Below are 22,710 nucleotides of genomic sequence, written 5' to 3'. Positions count from 1 at the left end.
TCCACATGAGTTTCCCTCAGAGTTTGGAGTAATTATAAATTGAATTATGGATATTCTCTTTAAACATGCAGGGTAGCCCTGCTTGCCAACTTATGCTCCAGGTTCATGATTTAATTTAATTTAGTCTAATATTTACTAGACTTCTGTTACCTATTCTTTCAGAAAGTTAGTGTTTGTGTTTCACTTCTTAACCTTAAACCTTAAATAACTAGACTCTTAAGAGTAACAGGGAAACTCCAGAAGTAAGAATATCTACCCACTCCAATTTCACCCCTAGCAATAAGTGTAAAAATTACCTTGGCTATGTTATTTAAATATCTGCTTAAAATAAAAGTTGATATTGATATTTTTATTTGGCAGAAAATAAAAACATAGAATGATCTCTGCAAAGTTTAAAAATGAATGTTTCAGACAATCATCTCATGTTCACTTTGCACTATAAATATATAACTTAGAAACTCACATCATAAATATGTTGTATAACATTATAATTATAATAGGGTATCATAATGTAAAACAATATAATTATCATAATTATTATCTACAGTAGTTAACTTTGAGATATTTAAAATATGTGAAGAAGAAATATGTCATAGATAACCTATACATTTGTTAGGCTAGAGATAGAAAAATTGACAAATTGCTGAGAAGACCATTTTCTAAATTTGTGCTTTGAAGCAATCAGTAAGATAAATTACTTCAAAATAGCTTAAGGTACTTTTATTAAAAAATAGTTTCCAAAATAATGATGACTAAACTAAGAGGTGATGTGCTTTCACAGTGTTATTTCAGTATTGTGTTATATTATGTGGATCATTACAAAAGTTTTGAGACAGACTACACCCTGGTCTTTTATTTTACATCCAAGAAACACAGTCAACAGTGTCCTTATAATCCCCCATGCAGGTTTTAACTTCAGCTAGGAAGGCTTCATGTGTTGCTGTCCATGCAGATTTTTGTGCATCTCAAAACTTTCATAATGAGCCATTTCAATTCTAGAAGCATTAATTCACTAATTCACATGTGAGCCATCAGTGTTTCAGATATAGTTGTTGTTGTCCTAAGTTTTAAGATCATTGTGGAATAACCTACCAAATTACTATGGGATAAATATGTATGTGTATGCTCAATATTAAGGCATTTAAAATAATTCTTGTTGCCATTAAGCATGTAGAAGAAAAAGACATCTATCTTATAGTGAACATGTCTTAGATACTTATCTCAACACATTAAAAGTTATTGAGAATACCTGCACTTTGTGAAATTGGAGGGATATTATATTGAATAAGATATATGAATGTGATGGTTAATTTTAAGTGTCAACCTGATTTGGGTATGGGGTGCCCAGATATTTTGCTAACCATTATTCTGGATGTGTCTGTGAGAGTATTTCTGGATGAAATGAAAGTTGCATCAGTAGACTGAGTAAAGCAGATGTCTTTCCTACCTTAAGTGGGCATCATGGAATCAGATGAAAATCTGAATAGGACATAAAGGTTGGTAAGAGGAAATTCTCCTGCCTGACTTCTTGAGCTGAGACATTGGTCTTTTCCTGCTTTTGGACTCGCACTAAAACATCAGCTCTTCTTGTTATTTAGGCCTGCCAGACTGTATGGGAAATTACACCATCAGCTCTCCTGAGTCTCCTGTTTGCTGACTTAGAGCAATGGGACTTCTCAACTTCCATAATTACATGAGCCTAGTTTTACTTATTTTATACACCACATGTATACACACACACATATACATACACAATGTATTATAATATCTATATTGGTTGGTTCTGTTTCTTGGGAAGACTCTATATAATGAGTCACATCAAGTTGAATAAATCCTTAGACTGTAACACAAAAAGATCCTTTTTTTATTATTTATAAAAAAGAGTTGGGGGATAGTATCCCAGTTAATACTTTGACCTCACATTTATTGAACAATTTATCATTCACTGCTGAATTTCATTTCCTGCTCCAACAATCTAACAACTGTATAAGGGGAACAGTGTTATTAACAGTTCATTTGTGAATATGAGGGAGGATAAATGATTTCTCCATATTCACATAGCTTAGAAATTTCTACACAAAATTTGAACCCAGGTTTTCCGCTTGCTTTTCTTAATTATAGCTGTATACCACATCTTTCTATCTGTATATTAAATGAGATTTCTTCATTTAGAGAGAAAACCTGTGTTCAAATGCAAATTAGTTGGTAGGTTTTTACCATTTACTTACATTCTCAGTGCTCTAAGACAAGTGCAACTTCCATTTAATTCACACCTTTAAAGAGCCTTTAAATATTTCTGAAAATAGATTGAATAAACACAAATGACAGATGCATTTCACAACTGACAGTTAAAAATTATGTGTTATTGATATTTTCTGATGCCTTAGAATGGCACAAAATGAATGAGTAAAGAAGAAAACAAATACCCAGTCTAGGGCATTCTGGAGGTTTTTGTCTTACGGAGACCTTTGTTTATTCACTTCTTTCTAATCCTTGGAAATCCCTGGTAATTAAAGGCTTTAACAGTGGCCAGAAAACCTAATGGTTTAAGTAATTGTGGTACTTTTTACCTCAGGGGCTTTCTGAAAAAGAATACATGGATGCTTTGTTCTTTCTTGTTTTAAAAATTATTTCCTGTTACTTGAAAAAAATAGCATCCATGTATGTAAATTAATACATAAGTAATGCAATGAATCATTATGCCCTTATGCAGTATGTTTGATTCAACCAAATTTAAAAAGTAACTCTTCTCTTTACTGCAATTTACCTTCTTTTCCACAAGCCAAAACTTGGCTGGCAGCAGAAACATGCTAAAAGTCTTTCCTCTCACAAATTTTTAGGACTGCTGACAAAATGATTCATACTTTAGGTCATCCCATGGTTTATCGTAGTGATTAATCAGATCTCTACAAAACAATGAAATTGAAACTAGGGTGGAAAGGTCATTTACCAAATAAACTCAGGCAATTTACAGAGCTTTGTACCTGGGAACAAGCAAATCCAAACAGAGGAAATGTTAGGAAGGACAATGTGGGAAATGACAGCTTTGTAAATTGACATTGTAAAAAAACTCACTGATGTAAGCACAAAAATGCCAAGATATTCAACTGCAATTTGTTCTCTCCCTTTGTTTTTAACAAGGTGAATTGAAATCAGAAAAATGAAATAAAATATAAATGGATCAAGACAGTGGGAAAAGAAAATGAAATACAGGAAGATGTATTGAAGGGAAAATGTGATATTTTCATTTATTAAAATAAATCTGTTTTATTTTAAAATTAATTTAAAAATTTACAATTTTTAAAGGCAGGTCCAAGAGATAGATTTTCATTTTAAAGTATTTAAAGATTTAACTAAATTTGTCCGGAACAATTGTTAATTTATTTGTTTTGATGTGTGGGGAAGGACTGATATTTACCATTTTCAACTAAAATTAAGCTTTGAAGTAAACAGGCAAAACTGCCTTCAAATCAATCTGGTAATATATTATGATGGAGATGCAATTCAACTTTGTAAGTACTGTCGATGTTTGAACCTTAGTTTTGTTAGAAAGAAGATAATTTGGGGGGGCTTCCTGAGGGAGGGCAATAGGCTTGCACTTTGATACTTTAAATAGCTGCTTGGTACATATCAGCAGAGCCCATATCTTATTTTTTGTGTTGTCCTAGGTATCTGTCGAATATGCATCTCAGCAACTTATCACACACTTTATAGAAAAAGATCCTATTGTTTGGTAACTTAATATTGATTAATTAGTATTTATTAAATAGATAAAGGTAAATTTAATGGAATCAAGAGGAGTTAAGTCCTTGAAAGCAGAATCATGTTAGACTTACAGTTAGACCTACAGGGTTGAAAGTAACTTCAGTTTGACATAGACCACAGAGGAGACAAACAGTTCCCACAGAAGTGAATCACTGAGCCCTTTCTTTAATCAAAGAGAAAGTTCCCTGAAGATGGAGCTTTTATTAACCTGTCTCATTTTGTTCTGTTGTATTCTCAAGCAGATGCATAAATAAAATGTAGCAGTTTTCTGAAGGAAGAGACCCACCCTAAATATAATCTTGCAGAAATATTGAAAGAAAATGTATGTGTGTGTAGGGGTGTGGTATTAATAGTAAGTATGTCAAGCAGCCAGTCCTCTGTAACAGCGGGTTCCATATCTGCATATTTAATGAACTGCAGATCAAATATATCAGAAAAAAGTTTAATGACAATACAACGATAAAAATGATGCAAATTAAAAATTTGTATTACAGTATAACAACTGTATGGCATTTACATTGTATTAGGTATCATAAGTAATCTAGAGATGACTTGAGGTATGTGAGAGGGTATGCATAGATTATATGGAAATACTATGTCACTTATATAAGGGATTTAAATATCCATGGATTTTGATATCCTGGGGTCGGGGGTGTACTAAAACTAATCCCCTGGCGAATCTAAAAGACCACTGTAATTGGCTTTAAGTCTTTAATTTCCCTAAGCTCTAATGTTTGGGGCATTAAAGATTCATTAGCTAATAATGAAAGGAACCATTAATCAAAAAGTAACAATTATGTAACTACTCTGTCTCTTAATCACATTGGCTCACAATTAATAGTGGAAAATTAACAAAATTACATGGATAATTGACACATCAACAATTATAGCACACTTCACATCACTATGTAACACACTTCTCTCAGACACCAAAAGATAGATAAAAATTGAATTTGAAAAAATAATTAAAATTTAATCTAATGTCTGTGTCTAGACCTATCCCCAACTATCTAATAATATATATTCGTTCAGATGATCACCTCAGCAAATGGCAACAACCACAGAACCATTAGCATACTGATGGCATTGCATTCATAAACATTTATAATTAAGATGAAAACATTATACATAGAATTTGTGAAATGGAACTAAAGTAGGATTTTAACACACTAATGTAAAAAACAGAAAATTAATGAGCTTGTCATTTAACTCAAGTTAAAACAGAGAAAATGAAAAAACAATAGAAGAAGGTAAGTAGAAAAATGAATTAAATAGAAAATAAAGAAGTAATAGAGAAGACCAACAAAATCAAAAGCAGATTCTGAGAAAGGACTTAAATCATGTCTAGTGAGATGAGTAGAAACAGAGAAAGCATAAAATAAGAAGGAATTTAAAAAAGTAACAAATTGCATCATATTAATACCTTTGTGCTGGTATACTTGAAAATTTAGAGCTATTTTACCATGTTTTGTAAAAGCATAATTGACCAATATTTACTCAAAAAGGAAAAGACATTCCAAATGAGATGTATCCATCGCATGAATTGAATTAGTATTATAAAAATCTATTCATTAAAAAAAAATCAGACCGTGTTGGTTTTACAAATGAGATTTACCAAAACTTCAAAGACTAGATAATCTTTACTCTAGGCAAACAAACTTAAAATAAGGAAAAATAAAAAAGAGGGAAAGGGGGAAGTAGCCCCGTTCATTTTCTGATGATAATACTATCATCAAGAAGGGTATTAGAAAGGCAAATTATAGTGCAATCACACTTGTGAATATAAATGCAACTCATTAGTATGTTGAATCTAGCGATGCCTATTTAGTGTGTTTTTTTGACATCTTTAGCCTTTTGATAAATATTCAATCATCAGGTGACTACCATTTATGGGCTATGTGGTATTATCCAGGCTTTGTGCTGGATGCTTTATATACATTGGCTAATTTGGCTCAGATGCTGAGGTTTTATAATTTTTTAAAAAAATAAAACCTACCAAAATATCATCAACAAATACTTCTATTAAACATCTGATCCCAAAACAAGAAATGAAAATAAACCTACAACTAAAGTAACTTTCCACATGACTCATTTCTTAAGTCAAACAGAGAAAGTTGCTTCGTTTACTGATAGCAAGTTTATTAAATTGAAACTTACTGCAGCATATTAAAAAGGGTGTCCAGACAAAACAAACCTGTTTAAGACTATTAGCATTATGGCAAAAACAGTGCTTCAAAGAGTTGAGGACATTGAAGTAGTTACAATACCAATAGTCAATTAAAAACAAGAAAGCAACTGATTTCAAGTAGTTTTCCTTGCCTCTTGAAGACTTGAGATGTTACTAATACTACTGTTTATTCAGGAGTCAATTATAAGTTTAAAGTGACTGAAGAATTATCCTGTATAACTAGTATGTGTGGAACAACTATAGCTTAGAATATTTTCAAACTTGTAATTCAGTACAATCTGAAGTGGAATTTTCTAAGTGTGTGCAGCAAAACCAGGGTTATTTGAACATATTTACAAAATTTGTTAAAACATAAGGAATATGGATACTCCTTGACCTATTGATTAGCAAGTGCATTATGGGTAGTAGTTGAGTTTTTTATTATCTTTAAAACAGTCATATACTAATGGGGATGTCAGGGACTGACCCTATCTATAGTAAAATGTTCAGTTGTCCAGATTAACTAGATGGGCAAAAACTGCTTCTGTGGTGTCAGTTCATGACACCTCCATTTGGTCTGAAACTATGTACTTCATTTATTCTCTTCAATTTAATCATTTTTAGCTTTGTGAAATTTTGTCAGAATAGAATCTGATATCCTGACATTTCTTTTTACACAGAAGTTTGATGACTTAGTGGTCATCATCAAGTTTCATTGCAGTTATTTTCAGATCCGGGCTAAGATTGGAAACGCCCTCAAGCCTGTTCTAGAACACTGAATGGGTTTGTAAGTTAGTTTCTGTTGCAGAATCGGCAATGTTTATTGATGAATTAAATTTAAAATTTCAAGAAAATAGCAGTGCTTAAATGAGGACTATGCAAAACTATGTGGACAACTATGTGGACATCTTGATAATGACCAAAATTATTTGAATCACAAGTAATAGCAAATTGCTTTATAAACTCACCACCTTATCAAAATTAAACAAGAAGTGAAATCTCCATTGCCACCTAAATTTGCAGTGGACATATTTGCTGAACACATGCTACAGTCCCAGCAGTGATTTAGAGCATTGATGCAAAACAAAAAGTAAATTCTCATATTTCAAAATTAGTTTTCACTGTTCAGTTGAGGAGTACCCAGCTGAACCTTTGATTGGAAGTAACGGATCTGAAATATCTGCCGTAGCCTGCCGAAAGGCAACTATCAAGAAAATAATCTAATAGTTATATAAATAACTTGGATGCTCAATTAAAATCATATGCTTGTGACCTAACATCAGTTTTTGAAATAATTATTTGCATAAAAAGACATTTCCAGAGATAAAATCTCAGTACAGGTATGCATAGATGAAAATTTGCAATTGATTTTGATTGAAGTAAACATTAACTTTGAACTTCAATTAAGCAAAATCTTAGCCCCCCCTCCAAAAAGAATTTTCTTCTATTCATTAGTAGACATAGATTTTTTTTTTCAATAAAAAAAAATCTATTTTAAGACTTTAGCAATGCTTATGATCACAAAAATATGTCAGGTATTATTACACTTAATAACAAAGAACTGTTCATTATTTTAGTTATTGAGTAATTGGTTTTAAAGAATATTTATTTTTTTTTTATTGTTGGGGATTCATTGAGGGTACAATAAGCCAGGTAGACATAGATTTTTTAAAAAAATTTATTTGTTATATTTTGAATTTTGTCCATAGCAAATTTATGAAAATTTGTTTTCTCTCTTTTCATGTAAGGACCTCCATCATGTCTTCAATTGTAACTCTTGGCTTCGAATTCCTAAAATATTTATTACCTGGTTCTTGTTTAAATAGTTTTGAAATTCTAGTATTAAAGCATGAATCTAAAAATGTTACTCACTTACTTAAAATCACTAAATTAATTGCCAGTTATTTAAACATTTCAGAGTCTATGACTGGGAAGTAGAGACATTAGATAAAGAACAGAAAGTAGAAGAAGATTTCATGAAATTAGTTTTGATTTTATACCCAAGACACATTGTAATATTTGGTGAACCAAAATAATTATTAAGGATATGTACAATTATTGTTCCATTTCTTAGCAACAATTGATGTGGAAATTACTATTGTCAAGCAATTCCAATTAGATTATTTTTACACAATTGTACATGACTTCTTCCGTGGCAATAATGCTACGTAATATTTCAATATATTAGAGGTAGCTTTATTGAATAAATTATGCAAAATCCATTGTTTTCTAACTAGTCTTTTAACCATAATTGGGTGATATCAACTGTCATTTTTATCATGTTAGTACATCATTTATTTTCCATTTCTTGAGTGTTGGCTGTAGAAAGAATCTGGCTCTTCACATTCGTTTGTTACACAAATGTTTATTGAGCTTTATTTTGTACTAGACACCCACATACTTATCTAGTATGATGTGGTCCAGAAGAAACAAAGGGTTCCTGTCTTTATGGGCCTTGAATTCTTACTTTAAGTAACATGTTTAATAAATAAAAATGTGCACCATAGCCTTTACAAAGTAAATTTACACTGCTAAAAAGAAAACAAAACTTTGTCCTAGGGAAATTCTATTATCCGAGGATAATTGATACCAAAATATGACCTCAAAAATAAAATGAATTATTAGTATGCATTTTTGTTAACCTAAAATTTAATTATAATTTATACTCCCTCAACCTCCAAAAAATGAATTGTTTGTTTTAGTATGTGGAGCTTAATTAGTCTAACAACATTGTATATTAGTATGAAATATTTTTTATTCAGCTTCCAGAATGATCATAAAGTAGATCTTGCATCACTTTGGTAAAAAGATAGGTACTTACATAAACGTGTCATGTCAAATATCCTGTATAATTTGCCTTAAACTTTGAGATCAAAATTATTTTTTCTTGAAGCATCTTTTTTGTAACTCCCAATCATTTTCTTGTTAACTGGTCCAGCTTTTCCAGAACCTTCCGTTACAGTGGTCTTGTCCAACATTTTGAGCAAGTCTCCAAGAATACTTTCCTGCATTCATTAATAAATTCAGCATCTTTACAAAACTTGAATTTTAACTTTATAATTGTTATGCATTCTAATTATATCATATTATTTTGGGAGTTAATTAAGCCAAACCAGTCAGATATGATATTGACTTACTGAGGCACAAATGGATGGTAAAGACAATCAGGGGCGCTAACTTGAGTGGGCAATAAATACCTTGCATATTTGTGAATATGTTTTATTTTTATTTTTTGGTGTTTATATTTGGTGTTTATTTGGTATGTGTTTTATAGTGCAGAGGTAACATATCAGTCACCTGAATAATGTACGTTGTACCCAATAGGCAATTTTCATTTTTGCTCCTTTTTTCCACTCTCCCCCTTCTGAGTCTTCACTGTCCATTAAGTCACTCTGAAGGATCGTGCATATCCATAGTTTAGCCCTTTCCTATAGGTGAGATCAGGTAGTATTTGGTATTTGATTCCTGGGTTACTACACTTAGAAAAATGGCTTCTAGTTTCATCCAAGTTCCTGCAAAAGACACCATTTGATTCTTTTTGATGTCTGAGTAGTGTCCATGGTGTATAAACTGTGGAAATATATTTCTTTATCCACTCATCTGTCGCAGACACTTACCGCACTTATTGATTGCAGTTATGAATTAAGCTGTAATAAACATACAGGTGCAGTGTTTTTTATGTTTTTTTTTTTTTAATAAAATAACTTTGGGGGCAGTAGCTACCTAGTAGTGGGATTATGGGGTTGAATGATAGATCTATTTTTAGTTCCTAGAGAAATCTAAGTACTGTGTTCCATAGAGGTTGTATTAATTTACACAAGCACTGTATAAGCCTTCCCTTTTCACCACATTTGTGCCAGCGTCTGATGTTTATTAACATTCTGATAATGGCTATTATGACAGGGGTTTCATTATCTCGTTGTGTTTTTGATTTTTATACCCTTAATGATTAGTGATATTTAGCATTTTTTTCATATTTATTGGCAATAGATCTATCTTCTTTTGAAAAATATCTATTCATGTCTTTTGCCCACTTTTTAATGGGATTACTTGGGGGGGGGTTCCCTTGCTGATTTGCTTGAGTTTCTTATAAATTCTAGATATCAGATCTATAGCTTGTGAATATAGGTTGTCTATTGACTCTGTTTATTGTATTTTTTGCTGATGCCTTTTTCTTTAAGTAAGTCCTATTTATTTTTGAGAACTTAGTAATAAATTCTTTACCTAGATCAATGTTGAGGATAGGTTTTCCTAGGATTTCTTCTAATGTTTTTATAGTTTCAGGTTTTACATTTAAGTCTTTAATCCACTAGCATTAATTAAGTATGGAGGTTTGACAATTAAGTTCACTAACTCATCCTAGAAAAAGTGTTACATAACCTCATTGCTGACTATCATTTCAGTTGCTTTTGAAGTACTCCCCTTGAGAAGCTGTTCACTGACACAAGCACCTAGCCCACCCCTTCAAAGCAATTTTGGAACTCTTTCCGAAATGGCCATCAGACCTTTCATCACATTACTCTTGATGTCCTGAAAGTTATCAAAATATCTTCTTTTCAATATTTCCTTTATCTTTGGGTAAAAGAAAAAAGTCATTAGGGGCCAGATTAGGTGAGTAGGGAAGGTGTTCCAATTCAGTTATTTGTTTACTAGGTAAAACCTTCCTCACAGATAGTGCTTTGTGAGCTGGTTCAATGTCGTGATGCAAGAGCCATGAATTATTGGTGAAAAGTTCAGGTTGTTTTTTGTAACTTTTCATGCAGCCTTTTCAGTACTTCTAAATAGTAAACTTGGTTAACTATCCAGTTGTTTATTCATAATAAACAACCCCTCTGATATCAACAAGGTTAGCAACATCATTTTGCTTCTTGATTTAGACAGAAGGAACTTTTTTGTCATGGAGAATTGGCTGCCTTCCATTGTGCCCTTTAGTGCTTGGTTTCAGGTTGTACTGTTACACCCACATTTCATCACCAGAGATTACATGGCCCAAACATCGTCTTGCCCCTCCAAAAGGTCTTGGAAAATTTCGACTCTTTTTTGCTTATGTTCATCAGTGAGCTCCTTCAGGGCCATTTTTTGCACATACCTTTCTCATACCAAGATTTTCAGTTAAGATTTTTCTGTTTCTCTATCAATGTTTACTTGGTCTGCTAGGCTACTCACAAGTCACCCAATGATTATGATGCACAATTCAATGAAATTTTGCTATGTTTTCATCAGTTTTGCTCCTTCATGGCTGTCCTGACCTCTCTTCATTAGTATACTTTCTCTCCCTTCAGAAAAAATATTCAACCTATTTGTACACTGCCATTTTCTTCATGGCATGTCCCCATCAACTTTGACTAGCATGTCCCTGATTTCACTTGCCACATTTAATAAGAAATTTAATGTTTCTTCATTGCTGTCATTCAAGTTCCCAATGGAATACCAAAAGCACACAACAATTATAATGAACTCCACTCAGCAAGACACCTCCACATGTGGAGAGGAACACACCTGTGAGACACTGATGTACCAAGGTTTTATTACTGATTGACTCCCACTACTTGTTATTGGTCTGTTCAGGATTTCTATTTCTCCCTGATTCAAGCTTGGGAGGTCATGTGTTTTCAAAGATTTTTTAATTTCCTCTAGATTTTTCTACTTTGCGGATATGGTGGTGTCCATAATAGCCTTGGATGATCTTTTGTATTTCTCTGATATTAGTTGAAATGTCTTCTTTTTCATTTCTGATTGAGCTTATGTGAATCTTCTCTCTTGTGTTTTTGTTTAATCTAGCCAGTGGTGCTTTTCAAAGAACCAGCTTTTTGTTTATCTTTTGGTTTTTGTTGTCATTTCATTTTTGTGTAATTCTGTTCTGATCTTTGTTATTTCTTTTCTTCTCCTGCTTTGGATTTGGTTTATTATTGTTTTTCTTATTCCCTGAGGCATGACATTAGGTTGTGAATTTGCAATATTTTTGTGATATAAGCATTTAGTACTAGGAACTTAACTTTCAGCACTGCTTTTTCTGTATCACAGAGATTTTGGTAGTCTGTGTAGCCATTGTCATTCAACTCAATTTTTTTTTAAATTTCCAATTTAATTTCTTCATTAACCCAAAGATTGTTCAGCAGCAGCAGTTGTTTAATTTCCATATTTTGGGTAGTTTTGAGAGTTTCTATTAGAATTGATCTCTAGTTTTATTCCACTTGAGTCTGAAAAGATATATCAGATATTTCCATTTCTTAATTTGCTGAGACTTGTTTTATGGCCTAACACATGTTCTATCTTGAAAAATGTTCCATGTGCTGATGAGAAGACTGTATATTCTGCTGTTTTTGTGTAGAATGTTTTGTAAATGTGTTAGGTCCATTTATTCTAGTCCTATTTAAGTCCAGTGCTTCTTTGTTGATTTTCTGCCTCATTGATCTGTCTAGTTCTGTCAGTGGAGTGTTGAAATACCCTACTATCATTATGTTACTGTTTATTTAGTTTCTTAAATATAGTAGTATTTGTTTTATAAATCTAGAAGCTTTAGTTCTAGGTTTGTGTGTAATTGATATTGTTATATCCTTTTGTTGAATTGATCCCTTTATCATTATATAATGACCATCTTTGTTGTTGGTTTTTTTTACTATTATTTATTTAAAGTCTGTTTTATCTGATATGAGAATAGCTAATCCTGCTCATTCTTGCTTTCCAATTGCATGGACTATTTTTTCCTCCCCATAACCACAAGTGTATGTGACTCTTTATGAGTTAAATGGGTTTCTTTGAAATAGATATTTGGGTTGTGTAGTTTTTTTTTTTCCCCCATTCCATCAATCTTTATCTTTTAAGCAGAGCATTTAGACCATTCTTTTTAGTGTTTAGAGGATTTCTGAACATATCTTGCAGGACAGGTCTAGTGGCAACAAATTCCCTTAGTGTTTGCTTATCTTGGAAAAATTTATTTCTCCTTCATTTATGAAACTTAGTTTTCACAAGATACAAAATTCTTATTTGACAGTTATTCTGCTTAAAAGACTACAAATGGGACTTCAATTCCTTATGGCTCAGGTATTTTTATTGAGAATTCTATTGTTACTCTGTTGGGTTTTCCTTTGAAAGTTACTTGATATTTTCATATCACAGCTTGTAGGATTTTCTCCTTCCCTTTAAATTTAGCCAGACTGATGACTCTGTTTCTTGTTGATGGCCTATTTGGAATGAATCTTCCAGGAGTTGGTTGACCTTCTTGTACCTAGAAATCTAAATCTGTAGCAATATCAGGGGGATTTTCCTCCATTATTCTTTTGAAAAGATTTGAATAATAATCCTCATATGTCAGAACTCCTTGTATTATACTTTTGATTTATACACTCAATCCTGATCTCATAGGCCAAAGGAAACCAGAAAATAATGTGAACTTTCTTCCATTAAAAAGTACCACAGAGGTGTAAGTTTCCTCTAAATTACTGACATTTATGGATTTTGACTGTGCTAATAAGGTTCTGAAAGGAAGTGAAAGCCATGTCTTGATTTAGAAGCTTAGGACCCTGAGGGTGTAATTCATAAAATACAGTATTAGAATGAAATTAGTCTCTCTCATCCAGAAAGAAACTGGAGCCCTGGTCCCAACCCTTTCTCAATTCTAATCAAGGATGCCAATTAATAATGCTGCTCAGCATTAAAACCAAGAAAATGTTATAGCTTCTAATAAAATAATAATAATCAGCCAACTGTACACTAGATATTTACATAGCAGAGAGGAAAATTATCCTGGGCTTCTTAAATGTAAAGAAAAACAAAATTTAAAACGGGTTCATCCAGAGACCAGAACCACTGTCATAATATTTTTATGCATTCAGAATTTTCCAAATAAACTACATGCTATTAATGATTTGCTTGAACAGAGGGTCAGTAATTCTCACTTGTGAGTGTGACAACCCATATCTTCCCCTTTCAGCTTGTCATGTCAGACTCATGATTTTGTAAATAGCAGAACAAATGGAGCTAACTCCTGCTGGAAAAATCAAAGCTTTGAAAGGCCACTGCAGAAGTGGAAAGAACTTTCTCTCAGATGTCAGAGTTCTTGTGTGCTAGACTTGTCTCCGCTCTAATTAAATTCCAAGGGAAGCTGTTCCCTCTCTGGGGACATCCACTTCCTCTGTCAAGATAGAGGGTGGGGGGGTCAGGTATTGACCTGTCTCCATCATGCCTCAAGGAGAACCAGAAGGATAAAATAGCATGCTTTGCTTTAGTTCATAAAATGGATACCTTTATCTGAAAAGTTATACATGTTCAGGAAAAATCTTTTAAAACACTTTAATAATGTTATGGAATCATTCTGGTTTTGGAGCACTCATTAGTTAATTGCTTAGTAATATTTAATTCAAGGATTTAAAATTTCATACTAACTGAAGATTTAATAATTATAATAAATGCTTAATGAGAGGTAATAACTATAAAAGTGAACAGTTACATACTTAATAAACCTTAATACAAAAATAATTGAATGACATAAATTCTCAATAGAAATTTCTGAATTAAACATTATAAAATAACCTTATAATTTTTAAATATACATTTACAGAATGTTTTCTAATAGAAACATTAAGATTTGGCTTAAAGGTGTAAAAAATAAATGTATTAATGCATGGTATATTTTGTGCAAATATGGAAATTACTTTCTTAATACCTAAAGCAGTATTCCAAATGTCTAGTTTCTCTGTAGCATTGTTTTACTGATCACTTACTTATTCTAAAAAAAAATTTAATCTCATATCCATATTTTAAAACACTAATCAAACGGACACACAACACCATATGCTTGAAGTGAAAAAGCCCCCAAGTCAAGTCCTTGTCATGCCACTCAAAAGTTGTCAAACTCCAAACATGTTACTGAAGATACTCAGGCCTTGGTTTCCTTCTTGTTAAACTGACTAATTTATACTCTTAAATCATTATTATCACAATGTAGGATATTTTATTAATTGTGAACTGGTGGGGTCTCAATATACCTGTTAATGAATGTAGTAAATTAAAAATGATTTTAATACCCATCATTTTATGCAACTAGAAACTTCTATAACATATGGAAGACAGCTTAAAATCAAATTTTCCAAAAAGCACATAGTCAAAGAATGTTGTCACCATCTTTCCACAGTAAGAGGTGGTTTCCAGAGGGTGGCCAGGGCATTGGAGAGAAATCCCTAGCCACTCAGTTACTATCATATTGCTATTTGTCTTTCTGAGAATAGATGTATTTGATTAAAGATCTCTAGCTTCTCAAGAAAAAAATCTCTGAATTAATTTAGCAGTCATTTGCTAAATGCTAACATCAAAGGTGCTAGAAAAAATGTCATCCATGTCTGATTTTTTTCCTAGGACCCACTGATCTCAGCATGAAGAGGCAGTTGGCGACTAGCTCAGGATCCTCCAGCAGTTCAAACTCCAGACCCCAACTGAGTCCTACTGAAATCAATGCTGTAAGACAGCTTGTTGCAGGATACCGAGAATCAGCTGCATTTTTATTGCGTTCTGCAGATGAACTGGAAAATCTCATTTTACAACAGAACTGAGTCAAATGATGACCATACTTACTGAGGTCTAAATTTGCAAGTTTCCACTAATGACATTTTGATTTCCCAGCAGAGATACTTCTGGTCTTATTGCACAGTCTTTAAAGAGAAATACTTCCATTATGCCACATTGTCCTTGATCCATAGAGTGATGTGTTAAGGTTCTTCCAGGGAACTCTGCCCTCTGAAGTACCTGAGAGACTTAATGTGTCCAGCCTATTGCTTTTTTGTTTTAGTGTGTCAGCATAAATATCAGGGGCAAAATGAAGGCTGTACATTCTTAATTCAAGAATAAAACAGAAGAATCTTGTGGTATAAAAAAAAAAGTTCAAGATCCAACTAATATATTAGTGGAATTTGCTACTGACTCGTTGGACTGAAAGCTGAAGTATCTGGCAAAAAAAGAAAAAAGCCAAATTTCTTGTTGCTACAGGATATAACAACAATGAAAAGGATCTTGTATTTTAAAAAAATGTAATTTTTATAAAAAGAAAACTCGTTTTTCATTCAAAATTGTCATTTTTACTTTGGTAACTTTTTCATAGGTCCTAAAAGAAAACTGTTTTGAAAATCTACTGTAAGTACGTTTTCCATATCCCTTTGCCTTCTCTTCTTTCCAAATTCTTTCTACAAAAATAACACTTGATGCTGGAAAAACCCTTGCCTACGTTCTTTAAATCATCATATCAGGAACTACTTCCAAGAGAAGCCTGCATTTCTGCACTCACGCTGATCTCAAAAATCCATTCACCATTGCAGCTTTACCATAGCAGTTCTCATCACAGAATTTTTTAATATTTAAGAAAGACATATCAATGGGGGGAAAAAATCACACTTTGATTTCTTAGAGCTGCTCTCTCCTGAATGCCACTGCTGTCTACGGGCCTCCCTGGAACAGCAACTGGATGTACAGGACTGAATGTTAAGAGGTTGCAAGTGACAATCTGAAAATTTGCACTCTTGTGTGTAGTTTTCTTCTCATTTCTGTCTTTCAGAAATAGTTTCAGAAAAGACCATTGCATCTCCTGATATGATTTGTATAACGTTCAGTTCTACCTAAAAATCATGTCAAGAACTCTCAGCAGATGCAGCTACAACTTACAATGAACTGTTCCCTCCCATTCCTCATACTTTGCCCTTCGTTCTTATTTTATAGTGTTGGATACACATGAGTGGTATTTTCTTTGTGCACCGAAGCAAGTCTATTTTTAAAATATTTAGGGAGAAGTACTTTACTTCATGCGCCTTGTACAATTTTTTTCTTCTGTTACTTAGCTTTTACCAATCCTTTGTGCATTCCTGAATTTGCCTTATCTTATGTAAAATTTATGTCATTCAGTTTTTGACAATGAGTTTAAGGCATCAGTGATATTTCTTATGTACTTGTTACATATAGTTTTTCAAGTAATGACTGTGATTGTGACCAAGTAATGTGCACTTTTTCTTGTAACTGTGGACATTGCTATGCTTTTTTCTTCTAGTGTTTCTAGAATTACTGTTCCTTACAGTTACGTAAACAAAAAACAAACAAAAAAAAAGAACTTTTGTGATACTGTTGGTGAATATAATGTGAAAATCTTATTGAAATATGAGTATTTTGGAAATACATAGATGCACAAACATCTTTAATGGTGTTGATCTAGAGTTTGCTTATTTAAATGAAAATTCAAAAATTGAGGGTCAGTATAATTTTCTCTGCTTTGTTTGGTTTAATAAACAGAATTCTGTGTTAAGACAATGATTGTGAAAACCTTATAAACTTTCTCAATGATATAATGCTTAATTTTTGGCAATTTGCTTTCTGAAATGCTATTTTGTAACCACATATTTAGCACAATTAACATTCCAAAGTTCTTTTTCCGAAAGATCATAAGGTCCTCCAGTGTCTCAACATTCAATTTGTTCCAAGAAAGGGGTAAAAAAAAAAAAAAAAAATAGCAAGCTAAAGATACTTTATCTGATTATTTAAACATCATTTAAGAATGTTTTTGTTATTTTTTTATTTCTTCTAGGAGTAACTTGGCTTTTTTAATCCTTCCTTATTTAATATCTGGAGAGAAACACATGCCTGTTTTGAGTGTATGATTTATACTTTGAGGTTTGGGGGGGTGGTTGTAACAGTTGAATTAGAAACTTTGGCATAGTTTCTAATTCACAAATTAGCATTCAGGCTTGAATTTAGCATATAAGTCAGAAATCCTTAATGAGGATTATGAAGAACATGGAGCAGAGAAGGTAAGTTCCAGCAAGGTGTTGTTTTGTTACATGTTCGTCTTCAGTTACAACACCCACACCCACTCACCAAGGCCTAAATACCCACATTTATTCAAATGAAAACGACTCCCATAATTTCTCTGGGAGAGCACACAGACCAAAATAAAGTATTATTTTGTTTTCCTTTTCCTTTATGAAGCATACGTGAAAAACACCCTGGTCCTTTTTTTCTACTCTGTCACAGCAGCATAAAGACATCACTTCTCTATAAGCATTTTGGAGAAAGTGAATGGACATCCATATTCTCATTCAAATGAGGAGATAGAAAACTGTCACATAAACGTGGAGATGGAATAGAAGTCTATGTCCCTTCTGGCAGTTACAGCCTCATACAAGAACAGCTTCTTGTCACATATGTATTACTTTATGACACTTACTAAGAAAACATGCCTTGAAATAACCACAGCACACATAAGCAAGAGCAATCACTGAATCTTCCTAAATTGTGGAGTTCTAATAACAATACTCAGTAACAGGGTATTCAGAAATAATGGTAGCCACCGTTTATTGATTGCTTATACAAGGAAATGAATTTTGCTTCCTCTGCTTCTCACAATAAACTTAGGAGATTGGCATATGCTCTCTCCATTTTACAAAGCAGCCTCAGAAAGAGGAAAAATAACTAACCAAGAACACAGACCGGGAGAGCTGAAGCCATTGTTTGAATCCAGGCACGCCTAGTACTGGAGCTACTCTCTCCTGCTTGGCAGTTACTAAATAATTACATTCTGCACCGTCTTAGAATCAGGATTTTATACTACATTTTAACAGTTTTATTTGTGCAGATAAATCATAGTAATTTATTTAAAACACACTGATATTATCAAATAAAGTATTTGCCTAAACACAGAGTTTTATCCTGCTCTCTATAGGTTTAATGTCCTTTATGTTCTCTCCAAATGCACACAGCCACCAGAAAACCCCCCACTAATAAAAATAAGATAAATAAAGCAAGAGAGAGGGAGGCAGTGACTTCTACAAAAACACAAAGGATTCCAGCATTGAGTCCTATAAGGAAAGATAAAGGGATTATCTGTTTGAACTGATAAAGTGAAGTTCATTCACCCAAGGTTTTAGCTCTAGGCACCATACAGGTGCTGCCCTGCTATGCATCCTGTTGTCATTAATCCTGACTCTCTGAGAGCAAATGTCATTGAAAGATTTATCCTTGTGAAACAAAATATTTCCTAATTTAGTATGGTCCAGTTTGAAGATGCAATTCATGGGAAAAAATCTCCAAAAGTAAAGTGAGTAAACAATAACATGTTGTTTATCTTTTGAAGTGTATTTGGGAACAGACATTAGGCAAAGTAATTATAGCTTATTCTTTTCCTTATAATGTTTTGAATGGACATTAAATGCTATTAACAGACTAACCCATCTCCAGTTTTTACATCAATCATATTAACCTTTTTTTTTTTCCTGACTACAATACAAATCTTGGAAATATAGAAAAAGAAAGGAAAAAATAAATTTCAGCATCCACAGAAATCTCCAAAGAACACTTTATAGTATATGTTTCACATTTTATCTAAAGTATATAAAATTTTTTTTTCTGTTTGATTTTACTGTATGTGGTATTTTTTATCATCTGTTTTTCTAACCAATGATGTACCATAAATATTTTCTACATCATCAGGTATCAGGTATCCTTCTTATTCTTAATGATGGATAGTAACACATTGTATGAATGTATCTGTATTAGTTTTCCATTGTTGCTATAAGAGATGAACAGAAATTAACACAAATTTACTGCAGTATTTTAGGTTGGAAGTTTTGCTGCATTAAAATTAGGTGTTAGCAGGACTGTTCCTCTCTGGAGGCTGGAAAGCTGCATTTCCTACCTACTCCAGCTTCTAGAAGCCATCTGCATTCCTCTACTGGTCGCCCCTCCCCTTCATCTTCAGAACCACAAACATAAGATGCTCAGATCTCTCTGTAACTCTGACCTCTTCTTCTTCCGAAACATTCAAGGATCCTTAGGAGTCCATTGGGCCCACCTGGATAATAAAGATAATCTCTTTAAATTAAAGTTCAGCTAATCAGCAACTGTAATCCATCAGAAAACTTAATCCCTTAATTTGACATGTAACAGAACATATCCCAGGCTCTCATAATTAGGATGTGGCCATCTCTGGGAGGCCATTATTCTGACTACTGCAGTACCTTGATTTAGTTTCTACTGTTTTTCTTTTAAATACCTCTTTGTACTCCATTGTGCTTGTCCATTCATTTATAGCAATATTTTCCAACCTTTTTTTTTCTTTTTTAATCTCACGGCACACCTGAACCTACAGTTAAACTTCTGTGGCACACTTAAATTATGTTGATTAAAAAAAAAGTTAAAAAATGAATATACTTACTCTGCTTAAAAATTCTTTCAAAAATAATTTAACTAATGATCTTTAAAAATTCTCACGGCACACCTAACATCGTGTCACAGCATACTAGTTGAAAATCACAGATATATAGGAACAATCAGCAGCACAAATATTTATAAATAACTGTCAGCTGTTGCACCTATGCTTTTTTCTTTTGTATAAAGGGTACGGTCTTTTGGAAATTATTTTATATGTACTTTTCTTAACTCTCATTCAAGTTAGATATAATAAACAATTGTGGTAAAAGTGCAGCTAAATCTTTCAAGGGAAATTAAACAGAAATACCTCTGGACCCTTTCCTCTACATTGATTTCATTAGAAGGTGCTTTTAACCAAGAAATTCCCTGAGATATGTTTGAGAAGGGTCCAACTCATAAGACCAGACAGGGCATAAAGTTCCAAAGTTTAATTAAATTCTGTAAGCAATTCATCCACATTCATAGAACTTCTAATGGTGATTACCAGCAGTGTTTTATTTACTCTGAATAATGAAAAGCTATATTTAAAGTTAGATGTGATTGAAGGGCATGTCTTTTAAAGGGAGGGTTTGGCAATAAAAAGAATCCATTGAATTTAAATATCAATTGAGTTTAAAAATGAAAGCTGTCTCATTTCTTTGCTATAGCTATTTTTATTTTCATATTGAAAACTTTATTTCCCTTCATTCTATATGTTCTAATATATATATTTTTTCCTTTCAAAGGGTATAAGCTGAAAGAAGATAAGATCAAAGGTAACTGGAGATGTTTAGTGCTATGGGAGAAAAACACAACAATAGCATACACTATAGACACCACCTATTACTAAAACTCGGGGACTGGCACCGGTTCATCAGTTCCTTCCCTTGGAAGTTTTGAGTTGTCATGTTACCTGTTCACTGAAGAGTAGATTATATCAGGCTGCCTCTGAGAATTGCCTTGTACATATTTAAGTCATTCTTTTTTTTTTTTCTTTTTTTTTGAGACAGAGTCTCACTGTGTTGCCCTTGGTAGAGTGCCATAGTGTCACAGTTCACAGCAATCTCCAACTCTTGAGCTTAAGTGATTTTCTTGCCTCAGCCTCCCAAGTAGCTGGGATTACAGGTGCGCACCACAACACCCAGCTATTTTTTGGTTGCAGTTCTCCTTGTTGTTTAGCAGGCCCAAGCTAGGCTCCAACATGCTAGCCTTGGTGTATGTGGCTGGTGCCCTACTCACTGAGCTATGGGCACTGAGCCCATGTTTAAGTCATTATATCACAGTGAAGGTCCTAGTGGATTCCACAACAGATTCTGTATTCTTAGATTGTTTGCTGTTAAAAGGAGTTGAGGCCTGCCATGAACAAAACTTTATGGAGCTAAACTAAGTGAGTCAATTAACTCATTTTAATTTTCATCATTTAACCATTATGTATTCCTTATCTATTATGTGCTGGGCATTGTGCACTGATTCAGAAAAACTACTATTTCTCCTTCTCTGAGTGAGCCTTTAACAGAGCTGAGGGACAGAAGAATGAGTGGTATAGTATAAAATGATAAAGAATAATTCAACACATAATGATTAAAAGGACTGGCGAGGTCGGAGGAGAGCACAGGTTCAGTCTTGGGTTAAGAGCAGTAGAAGGGGTGATAGTAAGTCACAAAAACTGGAGCTATGCAGAATATCTGGCAAAATTATTGAGTATCTTTTGAGAAAACAGAAGAGAGAAAATGTGTCAATGAAGGATATTTCAACTATAGGAAACAACAAAATGAGAGGTACAGAGGAGGTGTAGAATAACAAGGTGTGTGCAAGTAACTCAAGTGGTTTAGTGCTGCTGAAGGGTCAAGTTTAAGAACAGAAAGACATATCTCAAAAGGAATAAAGGAACCAGCTGGTGCCGGGCCTCATGCACCAAGCTTAGGTGCTCAGCTAGACGTCTGTCATGCAAGGGTCCTCAAACTACAGCCCGTGGGACACATGCGCTGGTGTGATTGTATTTGTTCCCATTTTGTTTTTTTACTTCAAAATAAGATATGAGCAGTGTGCATAGGAATTTGTTCATAGTTTTTTTCCTTTTAAACTATAGTCCGGCCCTGCAACAGTCTGAGAGACAGTGAACTGGCCCCCTGTTTAAAAAGTTTGAGGACTTCTGCGAGGATGAAGAGGCACTGAGGTATTTTGTTTCAAATTTATTTTTTATTTTAGAGTATTACAAGGGTACACATATTTTGGTTACACAGTGTACATTTGTACATTTTAAGTTGATGTTATAAATGTGCCCTTCACCCAGATTATGTGCATTGTATTCATTAGGTGTGAGTTGGCCCAATCCCTCCTCCCCCGACTCTCTACTAGATTTCCATTGAGTTTTACTTTCATTCCGCATATAAGGGTCAATTGACTAGTTCCAACTTAGCATTGAGTACACGTGCTGGTTATTGTTCCATTCTTGTGATAGAAGAATAGTCTCAAGTTCCATCTAGGTTGTTACAAAGATACTAGATCACCATTATGTTTTTACGACTAAGTAAAACTTTGCGGTGTACACATACACCATTTTATTCACTCACTCATGTATTGATGGACACTTGGGCTGTTTTCACATCTTTACTATT

General features: G+C 33.3%; 1 protein-coding gene across 7 annotated transcripts in view; it reads left to right on the top strand.

The window, feature by feature from the left end:
* The window catches only part of NOL4 (nucleolar protein 4), a 429,636-nt gene extending 412,423 nt beyond the window's left edge, over positions 1 to 17,213 (top strand). For all 7 annotated transcript variants that reach the window (XM_053571784.1, XM_053571782.1, XM_053571788.1 and 4 more), the window contains one exon: positions 15,287 to 17,213. In XM_053571784.1, coding sequence (XP_053427759.1) covers positions 15,287 to 15,480 — 194 coding nt within the window. In that variant the 3' untranslated portion in view covers positions 15,481 to 17,213. The remainder of the gene's footprint in view (positions 1 to 15,286) is intronic.
* Positions 17,214 to 22,710: the final 5,497 nt, after the last annotated feature.

This window comes from Nycticebus coucang, chromosome 19, assembly GCF_027406575.1.
Source record: "Nycticebus coucang isolate mNycCou1 chromosome 19, mNycCou1.pri, whole genome shotgun sequence".
NCBI lineage: Eukaryota > Metazoa > Chordata > Mammalia > Primates > Lorisidae > Nycticebus > Nycticebus coucang.
This window is presented reverse-complemented; position numbering and strand designations above follow the sequence as displayed.